Below are 12569 nucleotides of genomic sequence, written 5' to 3' on the forward strand. Positions count from 1 at the left end.
GGAAAGAGCAAAGAAATCTTATCGTTATGGAAAGATATGGAGAATGGTGAAAAAATTGTCTACGAGAATTTACGCGAGAGCGGCACACTTTCTACGTTCACACCCTTATAAGCTTCGATTTCATTTTCATCGGGTTAGTTTACGCGAAGAATACAGGTAATTTAGCAAATAAAGCGGTGCAAAAGGCGATGAGGGAAAAATGCGGTTGCTCGAGTACGTGAAAGCGTTGATCCTTTTTTTCCAAGGGTTCTCGTTCTACTTTGCATTCAGAAAAATAGGCCACGCGTCCTTTCACGGCCATGTTTTTTCTTTTTCTTCTCTTTTTTCTTTCTTTAAGTAACCTTAATTGCGCCAAGGAGGCCGTGCGATTACGAGCGAGAGGGCGAAGGGAGCAAATGAAAGCGCGGCAAGGGGTGAAAGAAGAGCGATTCAGCGGTCGCGTGAGCGGATAACTTACAGATATCGGGTGAGATCTTCGACGTCGACGAGCATCGAATCTTGTTCCATGTGCAAATCGTCCCTTCTCAAAAGTCCCTCGACGAGCGCCTCGTTCAGAGCGGCGATTCTCGCGTGCAAGTCGTTCGCGACCACTTGAAGCTGCGCGACATTAAGCTCCGTTAAAAGTACTCGAGACAATCTGCGCCTATCCTCGCCCAGCTGAACCCCAACCTGTCGATGATAATGGAAAATGTCGATTTTCCGCTGCTTTTAATCACCTAATATTATTTTACGAATAATATTACCGAGTAAAATTATCCAATTACAACTTCGTCGTCGATTTTCACGGTTTTCACGACGTACATATATGTATATCTCGTAAAGGGCGTTACTTCGAGCAATTTTTTCCTTTAAAAAAATTCGCAATTCACCCTAATTTTCGAGATACCAGCAAAAGAAGATTGCTACTGATACCAGCAAAATTTTTACTTGATTCTCTTGATAAATTGAAATTCGATTCTGTGAGATTGCGAACAGTGAGAGATGCTAACAAAGGAAACAGTATTAAAAATGATAGCAGGGCAAATGGGTGTGCGGTCTTACTTCTAAATTGAATGCATGAGAACGCTCGGGGTCCTTTTCAAAAATAGGATGCGGACGAAAGAACAAACAATATCGCGAAAGAATCATTTTGACATCATATCTATGACTGTATCGAGTGATCGAGAGAGAAAGTGTATGAAAAGAGAGGGTTTTGACTTTAAGTAAGGGTACAAAGGCAGAACATGTGTAGTCGAGACGCAGTGAATAGAGGATCGTGTGTTTGAGAGTTAGAATTGAGAGGAACTTAGTGCAATATTTTAGTTAAATACATCTGTTTTGTTATTAAAAAGGATTAAAGGATCTGCATAGGATTAAGTTAGCAAAAATCCTACAATACCGATCTTTTCTCATGCGTTAAGGGGTCATGCTCAGTCGAGTATGAGTTTGATTTTTGTAGCCTAAAAACTTTTACTTTGAACCTCTGTCATATTGCGAAATACCAGTATCTGGAAAAATCCTTTGTTCAAGGATAAGTATATTAGAAATAATATATATTAGAAATAATATCGCGAATATTAGTCGTCGTTCGGATTCGTTCTTTCTTGGCTTTGAGAGTGTAGTCTGTGTAGTTTGTTCATTTGCATCGCGAAGTTTAGAGAATTCAGTGCATGGTATGAATAGAGATTAGAAGAGGTCGTTTAGTGGAGAATTAACTCGAAGATTATTTAGCTGGAACTGGAGAATTATCGGACTGTTAAGAGGTTACGAGTTCGCACTGAAGTAGGGTGAAAATTGTTACGTGACCTCTGGGAATCCAAAGAGATTATTACAGCCTTGGAGTTAGATATCAAGGTGCTTCGTTCGTTGATTTAAAGGCTTTAAGTTAAGAAGCTGTTAAAAATAGAACTGTTCACTTTGCTTTTCCTTTATGGGTACCTATCTTCTCTGAAGCCGAGGAATATCGTTGTTCCCTTAATGAAGGTTTTATCTCTAACCATTTATCACAGCGATGCGAATAACACGTGTGTCAGACATACATAGACGCGTTGATATATCTGTACTTCTTAATTTTCAATTATTTATACCGAATTATTATACTATTCCATCGTTATCGGACAATAGTCTGTTTATCCCAATTATTAATTTCCAATTTTTAGCTCGCAACAAGGAACTTTCGTTCGTTAGATTTTTCTTCATTTTTTCCCATAGCTAAGAGAAAGTTCTGGTTCAATAGGAGGGTGAACGCGATACTGACAGAAGATAGGAATCGTCATCGTTCGAAATACGCGTTAGCTATAGAAACTCACCTTTTCGAGGCTGGATCGCACCATCTCAGTGATGGGACTCTGTTTCAGCCTTTGTCTCTCAACCTCCATCTGCATGTGCGCCATTTCTTTGGCCTGTGCCAGTGCCATTCGTGCCTCTGTCTGCAATCTAGCCTGTCTGGCGAAGAAGTCGGCCTCGTCGATCGGAGCCGAATTCGAGCCGGTGTCCAGCCTCAATGGTGGAAGACTGAGCACCTGAGGTCTGGCTGGCATTTGCTGTTTCTGCTGTTGCTTCGAGTTCATCGAGGTCGGCGTGGATTCCGGAGATGCATCGTTCTCCGAACACGGCGATTCCGTGTCCGAGGGTGTTTCATTCATGAAGCAGATCTGGAGATTCATTCCTGAAAAAAGGAACAGGATGGACATAAGGAACATAGCCATAGTTTGGATAATTCGGTTTAGTTTTCCAACTGGAATTTATCGTCGCTGGTAATTACTTTAATGGACGAAAATTGAATCGAGGCAGTAAGCTGTTGTACAACAGGTCTCTTGCTTTCTAATCGAATTAACCCTTTCGGTATGGAGGAGCTGGACGCGGTTATACATTCGTGGTATTCGTTTTATTATCGAACTAAATAACAGCGAAGGAAATTTATTTTGTACACATATCTCGTAATCAATCGTCTATGCGAAACCGAATATCTATGCTTCTCCTTTTACCGTCACTGTCCATTTGCTTATTCTTGACTCGGTGATCGACCGAATGCAACAGATGAAGTTTCTTTACAATTTATCGCCGTTCTACTGCACTTACTACCCGATTACTTTATCGTACAACCTATCATTTAAGTTTAGGGAATATAGAAGAGAAGTAGAACGCGTGGATGAAGGAAAACAGCCGAATGTGACACTAACGTGAATACTAAGTTGATAGTAATCGACGAACCTCCGTTACGCGTGTGCCCCAAAATGGCAAAGCAGGTTTCCCAAAAAAGAGAAAGAGGGGAAAAAATTCTTGCAAACTTATCTCGAACAAATCAGCGAAGCCGAAGGAAAACAGGCAAAGTTCGAGCACGAACCTCGAATCATCACTGCTCACTTAAGCTATTTAATAACCAAAAGCTCTGCGTTGCATTGCATAACAGTTTGCAATCGTTCGAAACGGTTCACAGCATCGAAACAAACAATCCTCGTGGCTCGCGAAAATCATTCTGTTTCTATAGACAAGTTCTTCACTAACTTCCTTCGTTATATCCTCATATATCTCACGATATCCGCGACAAACTTCGACAAACCAAGCCACGACCCGATAATTATACCATCCCGTTCAAAGGTCCACAACTTTGCCGTTCCACGACGTATTTATCAACGAATCGGTATTCTTCTCCGTATCGGCAGATACGTTTCCATTTCCGAAAGTAAAATTTCGCCTGTCCACGAGTAAGGTACGCGTAGTGCAAAGTGTTGGAGTGATACGGACCGCTTTGAAGCCGCGACTGGAGGCTCGGCTTTCTTCCGCGTTCAGCGCGCAAGTCTTCGGCGTCTGGACCCATCGCCAACCTCCTCCGGATCTCTTCACGGTCGTTTCGCCGCTGTGGACAGACAGAGAAAACCGGGGTGTGATTACTCGTTACACGCTAGCGAGGGTAAGAAACCCCCTCGATGCTTTAATCCCCCCAAGTTCCGCGCCTCTCCTCCATTCTTGTTCCAGCTGTATCGGAATCGCAGCCGCGTGGGAGTGAAACCATTAATGAGATTGACAACATCTTCCTAACGTCGTGTCTGCATAATGTGTCACGAGTCAGGAGGAGACTGTTGTCAATGGATTTCGCGTTAATTTAATGACGCGAGAAATTCCTCATTTACCCCGTTGCGCTTTTTCTCACTTGGCCCTTGTTCGCTGATGCGAGCTGAGCAAAAGTGTTTGTTAATTGAACCGGAACGTTACGGATTTTTGGGTAGAACTGTTACCTCGATGTAAATGTAACTCGTTGGTTGTTTGATTATGAATACGGAGAATGGATAATATTTCAACGTTAAATCGACGAATTGGTGTTGGAATAAATGTAACGTGGAGAGAGATAGCTGTCAAGTTGATTATAGGCAAATGTAAAATTTTTACTGGAAGGTTTAGAAACTGTGATTTTTGGTTCAACGTTGATTACAATTTAGCCGCACATCTCGTAAAGCAAAGAATATAGAAAAACTCGCGAATTATTACCCTGTTCGTTAACTTTTGTCAATAAGCGAATGCTAGCCGAAAGTACAGATCTTGGCAAGGGTTCGAAACTGAAAAAATATTTCGGAACTTTACCCTGGCAAGAAATCGAAACTAAATCGTGACCCTGTATTCTGGCAAAGCTCGGAAACTAGACCGTTCCCTTTGGCAAGATTTCGAAACTCGTAACTCAACTTGGTGTTCAGATTGGTAAAAAAATGACATAGTTCCAGTATTCAAAGTGATTTACGCGCCTAGTTTATTGTCGTATCTTTTATCGGTTATTTGGAAAGAAATTTCGGATTCGATTTAGAGAGGAAGAATCGGGGAGAATGGTGGATTTGGTAGGGTCGCCGGAAGTCACACCTGCAAAGTTTCATCCGGATCTCCCCGCACCACTCTATCGAATCGCGTGACGAGATCTTCCCTTTCAGGGTCCTTCGTTTCGTTTGACTTGTGCTGCGATGAAATCGTTCCTTCTGACTTTGCTTGTTCCTTGTCGGTCTCTTTATCGTCATCCTGATGCCCCAGAAATGAAAGCCAGTTCGGTAATCGATACGCTCGATTACAGGCTATTGATAAAAGTGACTTTCAGTCGATTGGCGAATGGCGACAGGCATTCGTATGCGAAACGAAACGATGAACTTATAATGCCAATCCCTGACGCGTCTTCAATTTCTTCGTCCCATTCTTTTTCGATACTTGGTAATTTTGTTCTCGTATGAAATAAATATGTCGGAAAATATTTCAATTTAGATAAAAATCGGAATATCGTGTAGGACAATTGCATCTTTTCTTCTTTATGCTATTAAAATACCGTATATTAATATAAAATATAATAAAGTATTGGAATCGTATATGAAATTTTTGTAGGAGTTTAGAAGAGTGTTTCATCCAGAAGATCTAAATTAGAAAAGAATCGTAGACCTTGTAATTTTAACAAGGAGCTTTAGGCTTTAATTTGAACAATTTGAACAATTTTAATTCATCGATATAATCTATTAATTATTAATTCCTTCGTCTACGTGACACAAAGGGTTATCAAACGACGAGGATAAATAATGCGAGCCTCTATGATAGTTTTCTTATCTCACTGGAATTTTCTAGACAAATTTTTCTAAGGAACATTTCACGCATCGTAGGAATTTCGTTCTTTTCTGCTAGTCTCGAACGACACGTGTCTAAAGCTCGATTTATCAAGCTTTCGATATTCCCACACATCAGATGGTACATGTCGTCAATAAATTCGGATTAACCGAGGAGGTCGGTTGGAAAGAGCTCGTCGGACCGCGAAGGTTAAGTTCGGGATATTAAAGGTGTATCTATGCGAAATGTTCTATTAAGAGACGATATTTTGATGAATCACGAAGGATTTTCTAGATCCTGCTAATTCGCGACTAGACCAGCGAGTACGAAACAAATCCGTCGCGAATCGCGTTAATTGATGGCTGCAGCGGAGAAAACGTTTCGAAATTCTTCGTTTCAGCCTTGCTTTCCATCGAGTTGCACAAGTCCCAATGGCAAAAAGTGGAATACTTTATTTTCCTTTCATTAACTGACGCGTGAATGTCAAAATCAGTTTCTTAGCACCTGGTCACTTCGACCCACTTTCCTCGTTTCCAATCGGATCTTTTGGGTCATAGTAACCTCTCTTGGAACAGTAAGTGCAGAAACGATTTATCGGGACAGAGTTAGCGAAACAATGCTCTCATTGTCGATACCCTGTCGCCGAAGGAAGTCCTTTCTTCCTATTTTCTAATTGTTCAATCGAGGAGGAATTTTTATCGAAGACCTTTGATTCGTAGGAATGTTTATCGAAGACCAATTATTTCTTTAGACGACTCGCGATTTCGTGATATTTATTTAACCCTTTGACTACTGTGGGTATAGAAATCTTGCGCTTGTGATACTGTATGTCAAAAGTATGTTTTGCTGTTAAATTTTAAGTATATACAGTAACAACTTAATGCAGAATACAAGGAAATATTATTTTAATATAGTGAAATATAGTGCTTCGATTATTATTTGAATATACATTAATTTCTCAAAAATATACACCCAATGTAAAATTTTAACGTTCTAGGTGTACATTACAAATAGATCCTACCGTATGGCATGGCTGGTGCGTTTCAAAGTCCACCGTAGTCAAAGGGTTAAAAATTGACTTACTCTAAATTGACTAGTTTTTAGAAAGTTGTAAAATCGTTGAAAATGAAAATATATTTAAAGACCGATTCTGTTAAAGATATTTCGAGATGTATAAAGCATACGAGAACAAAATGTAGAGCAACTTTCTCAGCAATCTTTCGTGAAAACACCGTTTTCGTATAAACACCGATATGATTCTTAGAAGGAGAGTGCAAGCCCTTTGGGTGATTGATTTAGTTGACATTTTGCAGGTTTGTCGATTTAGTCATCCGGTTCGAGAAAATTTACCATTATAAGGGCAAATACTCCATAGTTTTGAGATATTTATGATTAAAGCTTTATTATTCCTAACTAGAGATTTCTTCCAAATAGTTATCGATAGTTATCAAGTGGCATTGTGGCCTGACAGCAAGGGATATATTAGGTCACAACGACGCTTGATAAATATTCGAAATAAATTTGCAATTAAGGCAATAATAACACTCTAATCATAAATATCTCGAAAACTATCGAGTAGTTGTCGTTATAATGATATATTTTCTTCAATTGGATGACTAAATATATAAACCTGCAAAATTTCAACTAAATCTATAACCCGAAGGACTTGCATTCTCCTTGTTTGTGAATTTTTATTTCGATTTTTGATACAACGTTATCAGCGTAATTGGAAAACGGAAGATACCCTGTCGCCATTCGACTCGCGCAAGAGGTCTGATCTTACGAGATCGAAGTCATCGTATGTGAACGTGTAGAGATCCGTGACGAATCGGGAATCCTTTTTATAGTGTTTCCTCGTCTTGTTGCTGCTACCCATGTTTCCAGGATTTGCTCCAGTTCTTTCGCGTTTTACTGTCTTCGGTTTATCCACGACGATCGTTTATGTCCACAGAACGGCACACACTTTCCCTTCGCCTGGTTCTTCACGGTCTCTTCTCCGCGTGTCATCGAACGCGACACGACGCGGCGAGGAACTTTGTCGCGGGAGCGGAAATCTATTGGCAACGACCGAGAGAAGACGTCGACGGGCACGAGATGATCGTTAAAGCAACGTTAAAGGAATCGCCGGACGTTTCTTCGTGCATCATGGGAGCTTTTAACGAGTTTTAAATCACACAGGCCACGCGATGCGCTTTTCTTCTTTCGCCTGCACCGAGAAGAAAGTTATTCGAGCAACTCGAGATCGAGAGGTTTCATCGAATGATTTCTTCTCCGCGATACGTGGCGCGGGAATAAAAATCCAGTTTTCGCGTATGGCCACCCACTTTCTTTCTCGTGTAACACCGTGCTAAAGCTTTCTCTTGCTTCGTTTCCTATCGCGTCCAGGAAACGGCCAATTTAGGAACAGGTGTCTCCCTGTTCTAGCCAGCGAGATTCTTCGCTGCAACTCGATATTTCATCGCGTCGGATGACTAACATTTCCCTCGACTCGTTCGAAAACCCGGATTGCAGGAAAAATCTCGATTATGCAACGATAAGGTTACTCATCGCAGCTGCGAGCTAAGAACGCGTTTTCCTTATCTAAGCCCGATTTCGTGCAGCATGTACAGGGTGTCAAAATGTACGGCGAAATGAAATATAAATTTGGTATAATTTAATTTTATATTATATTGCGAGTCAAGTACGTGTTAATTAGAGAAATTTATAGAACGACGATCACTGATAGCAACGGGAAATCAAAGAAAAGTACGAAACTTTGTTTCCCTTGCTCGAGCAGCATCGTTCATGGATATAAATTATTCGTCGACATACGTATGTTTCCAATTATTTTGCTCCACATTGTTCGACACACGTACATTCCCCCTCCCCTGATTCTTGTTATTCAACTTCTCGTTATCTGCTGCAAACAAGGCAAATTAAGTTCACGGAGTATTCTTGCAATGTACGACGAGGCACGTTGTTTAAATATTTTATAAACGTTTAAGATTTTCTGAGCATCCTGTATATGTTCCCATAAAAGACAAACAAAATCCTCTTTTCAAATGGAATTGAGTTATCTCGCTCTCAGTTGCCTCGTTATTCGTCTTTCCAAAAAAGAATTCACAATTCAAGCGTATAATAAACTATAAAATAATTCTAAACTAACACCGTTCGTGCTCCATAAATTCTTAAAGTCTTAGACTTCTGTCTGAACACCCTGTACATACTCTTAAAAGTTCCAAAAAAAAACCATTCGTTTAGATTTCTAAATATATTGTAATGCCGTTTCACTGTTCGTTCCGCGAGCAAATGTGCCAATTGGAACACGCGATAAACGCGAAACAATTGTAAATAATCGGCGTTCGTATTCTCGTTGGATTCAAACGATTGTATGTTCGTTGCGACAAATGAATTTCCCCGTTCGTTCACCCCGGCAAAGACGATGTGCGTCCCCTTAATTAATAAAAGACACGCAGAAGACGTCCCCAGACAGCGCGTTTATGACGCAAACGAAACGGAAGTACGATTTAATTACGCGCGCCTCCGAAACGGGATACCCCCACTGAACCCGTGCTTCGCAGCATCGCAGCCGATTTTCCACGTTGCATTCGATATTACCTTTGATGGAATATACGATCGAGAGAATCCACGAAGCAGTCTTCCAACTCTACCACGAACCACAACGACGCAAATCTTTCGCTGCCAGCCACGACACTGCTAAAAGGAGACACCGAATTGTCCAAGAAGATCACGAGGACGTTGTTATTCAAGCTACGACGTATCGCGTCGGGAATATCGATATCGCCTCTGACCCTGATAAAGCAGACCGCAACGCTGACGAAACATCGGTTTGCAAATAATGGATGCGGTCTGCACCCGGAAGAAGATTGTGTTGCCGGATGATACGAGTGAAAATCGAGTCTGCACACCGTTCGTCGCCAACACCGTCAACTATCGTTCCTTTAACGTCGGGGTCCACTCGGAGTAGAATTCCAGCGAAAATCTCGGCCCGATTCGAGGAATGCTCCACTGCTGGAGACCGTTCGACGAGGATATTAAGGTCGAGAAATTACGTCGGAACCACGATGAAGTTACGACGAAGTTACCATGGGATTACGATGGAATTAGGACGGAATTAGGACGGAATTACGATTAAAGAGGATCGTTTTCGCGTGGTTATCGAAACGTCGTTAATCGAACGTTGTTAATCGCAGATGACAAGGTCCTCTGGCTTCCTGCTTATGCTGGAACGCAACGGAAAGGCTGAGATAGCGGAGTTTTTGCCACGGGACCCGCGCGAGACGAGAACAACACGGGACTGGTATAAAGTGAGTCAAGTGAGCGGCGAACCGATCTTCCGGTAAGGTTTGCTCGAAGGAGGTGGTGGAGCCGGTGCTATTAACCGTCTACGGAGGCTGGTCTAGCTAGGCTTTTCACAGTGTTCGGTGAAAGTGGTTGGCTTGTTTGACGCGCGAGCGTCCGCGTTTATTCGCGTCGGCAACAAGGAAACGTTTTGGTCTCGTACTTTGCCAATTACCCGGTTTAAACTATTGCCAGTTGTTTTCGGCTTTCTATAGGGAACAGAATGCATCGTGGAGCTTCTGCTATTCGAATCGATCGCACGTTTTGGATACGTGCCATTCACGGGTCGAACTGATTTACTCGGCTCTTCGAATTTCTCAAAATTCTCAGAGTACTCGATCGATGCTTCATTTTCCGCATATTAAATAAATTCTGACTCTTCATTTAGGTCATTTCAGACTTTTTGGTTTAATTGCTTTGGGATTCGAAGGTTTAATCCTCAGTCGCCATTTAATCAGATTCTAAAGATCGATGTTAATTGATATATCATATTTAAAATTACCCAACGATGCGTGGGATATCGAAATAAAATAATTCCATTACCATTTCCTATTTACCGTTTTAAAAATATCGTCGACATTATGGCAGAAAGTCTTCGAATTACTATTTTTCTAGAACGAAAAGGTCGCCGAGTGCAAAGGGTTAGGAACATTGACGTTTTCTTCTGACGATTATTTCACGTTTCACAATTTCCAAAAGAGTGATATTTATTTTTCCCTGTAATAATAATTTTAGATTTAAGAATGTCTCGTTGGTCGAGTAGTTATTAAGTCCTGAATTAAATTCTTGGGAACGAGGATGCTTCGAATCGTACACGTTCGTGCCTTTCTTCCAGCATTTTAGCCATTTTCTAGCTTTTCGAGTAACCTTCGTTTCGCTTCGACGGTGAATATCGTACGCTTCTTCTCCGACAACGTTACACGCAAAGTGTAAATGCGTACACCAGCAATTCTGTATTAATTTATTCGCATAACAGGACACTCGGATAACGGCACATTCGCCCGGCAGAAGGTTTGTACCGTGCGAAATTTGGAACCGCGGATTGCATTTTCGTGCCGGGACGATAAGTTCGGAAGGAGAAATTCGAAAGGTTGATATTGCAAAGAACGAGTGGAAGTCGGTAGTTTGAATACCGATTAGAAGTTGGCGGCCCGGTGTTCAACCTGCAAGGTAGCTATCGCTTCAGGGATCAATCGATTTGAAGAACCGGTGGTGCAGGAAGTCGTGAATCAGCTTAGCAATTATTATTCCACTCGTTCATTTTCAGCTTCTCGAAAAGTTCGTCGAGTCCAAGTATGAGATTTCTTCCTGCCTTTCTTTCAACGGTTATCGGCAATTCCGGCCACTTTGGAGAACGATTCGAAATTTTCACGCTTTGGAACAGGAAGCATCAGTGGTGAAATTTTTCCACGGAGTTTCCAAACTTTTCTAGTTTGGCAAATCGCGTTTTCATAAGTGTACCACGATAAATATCAAAACGAGAACAACGAAGAACTAGGGAACTTTTGGAAACTTCGTTTCGCTCCTTCGTTTGTTTCTGCAAACTTCTTAAAAGCTCCTTTATCCTTGTCAGTTCTGTAATTGCGTCTGCTCTTCTAGCATCGTTCGCAAAATACTTGGATGAAACAGGTCTTTGGATTGCCGTCGCTGAAGATGGCGTATCTCTCGTAGGTCGTACGCAAAGTGTTTCACTTGGCTGCTCATGCGGATCTTTTGACCTACGGCTACTTCAGCGTTTGAGGTGCAGTGATACGTTATCTCGAGATGTTACAGAGTTAGTTGCACTCTTTCAAAACTGGTTCATGAATAAACAGAGATCTCCCTCTGCGTATTGGATTACAATAATCCAGTGGTAATTATTCTCCGTAGATAAATCTATTCTACCGGTAGGAAATTAACGCTCGACATTTCTCTCCAACTCGACGTTACGTTTTAAAGATATTCATCGACGCGTGATCGCAATACCAACTCGAGCAATAATTTTCTACTGCGATCTTCAGAGTCGAAATTGAAACGCGAATTTTGCAGTTGTTCCTTTCGAAATAGCTTCGCTGCTTCTTCAGCAGAGATACGATTTTATTAATTAATCTCTATTAATTAAGCTCCACGAAGACGTCAATAATTTACGGTTTGGTATTTAGTTTCGTGTTCACTGAGAAAGACGGAAAAGCGAGTAGGCTTATTCTAAGATATACTGTTGGATGACCAACTCTTAGTCACTGAAAGGACCTAGCTGATAAAGGCAGGCCAACGTCAGAGTTCAAAATCTTACTCGTTTCTACCTTGACTAAGGACCAATGGTCATTTTTACCCCTCTAAAAAGTAAGAATATATAAGCACCTGCGAAAATTGTACGAAGGCAGTTCTTATTCTTCTCCATCGATACATAGTTATTGTATTTTCCGACGTAGCCTCGTTTTAGAACTCCTATTATATATAAAAGCGTTCCGAAATATATTACAACAGATTAATCGGTCTACAACATTCTCAATTCGGGTTCCAACGATACAAATAAATTCGCAAATGTTTCCAATTTCTTCTCGCTTTTCTTAATTCGCAAAGATTGCGAAAGATTAGTAAATTGTTGGATGACTAACGATTCGTTGGTCCTTAGTCACTAGAAGGACCTGGCTGATAAACGCAGACCAATTTCAGAGTCCAAAAACAATTGACACATT

The 12569-nt window shown here is 41.2% G+C and overlaps 1 protein-coding gene across 3 annotated transcripts in view; it reads right to left on the reverse strand.

The window, feature by feature from the left end:
* The window catches only part of Schip1 (Schwannomin interacting protein 1), a 42373-nt gene that overhangs the window by 4431 nt on the left and 25373 nt on the right, over positions 1-12569 (reverse strand). For all 3 annotated transcript variants that reach the window (XM_017902159.1, XM_017902156.1, XM_017902158.1), the window contains exons 8-10: positions 3727-3838; positions 2289-2647; positions 458-669 (exon numbers count right to left, since the gene is read on the reverse strand). In XM_017902159.1, the coding sequence (XP_017757648.1) occupies positions 458-669; positions 2289-2647; positions 3727-3838 (683 nt within the window). The remainder of the gene's footprint in view (positions 1-457; positions 670-2288; positions 2648-3726; positions 3839-12569) is intronic.

The sequence above is a fragment of the Eufriesea mexicana genome, unplaced genomic scaffold (assembly GCF_001483705.2).
Source record: "Eufriesea mexicana isolate 0111107269 unplaced genomic scaffold, ASM148370v2 scaffold1791, whole genome shotgun sequence".
In the NCBI taxonomy this organism is placed as follows: Eukaryota; Metazoa; Arthropoda; class Insecta; order Hymenoptera; family Apidae; genus Eufriesea; species Eufriesea mexicana.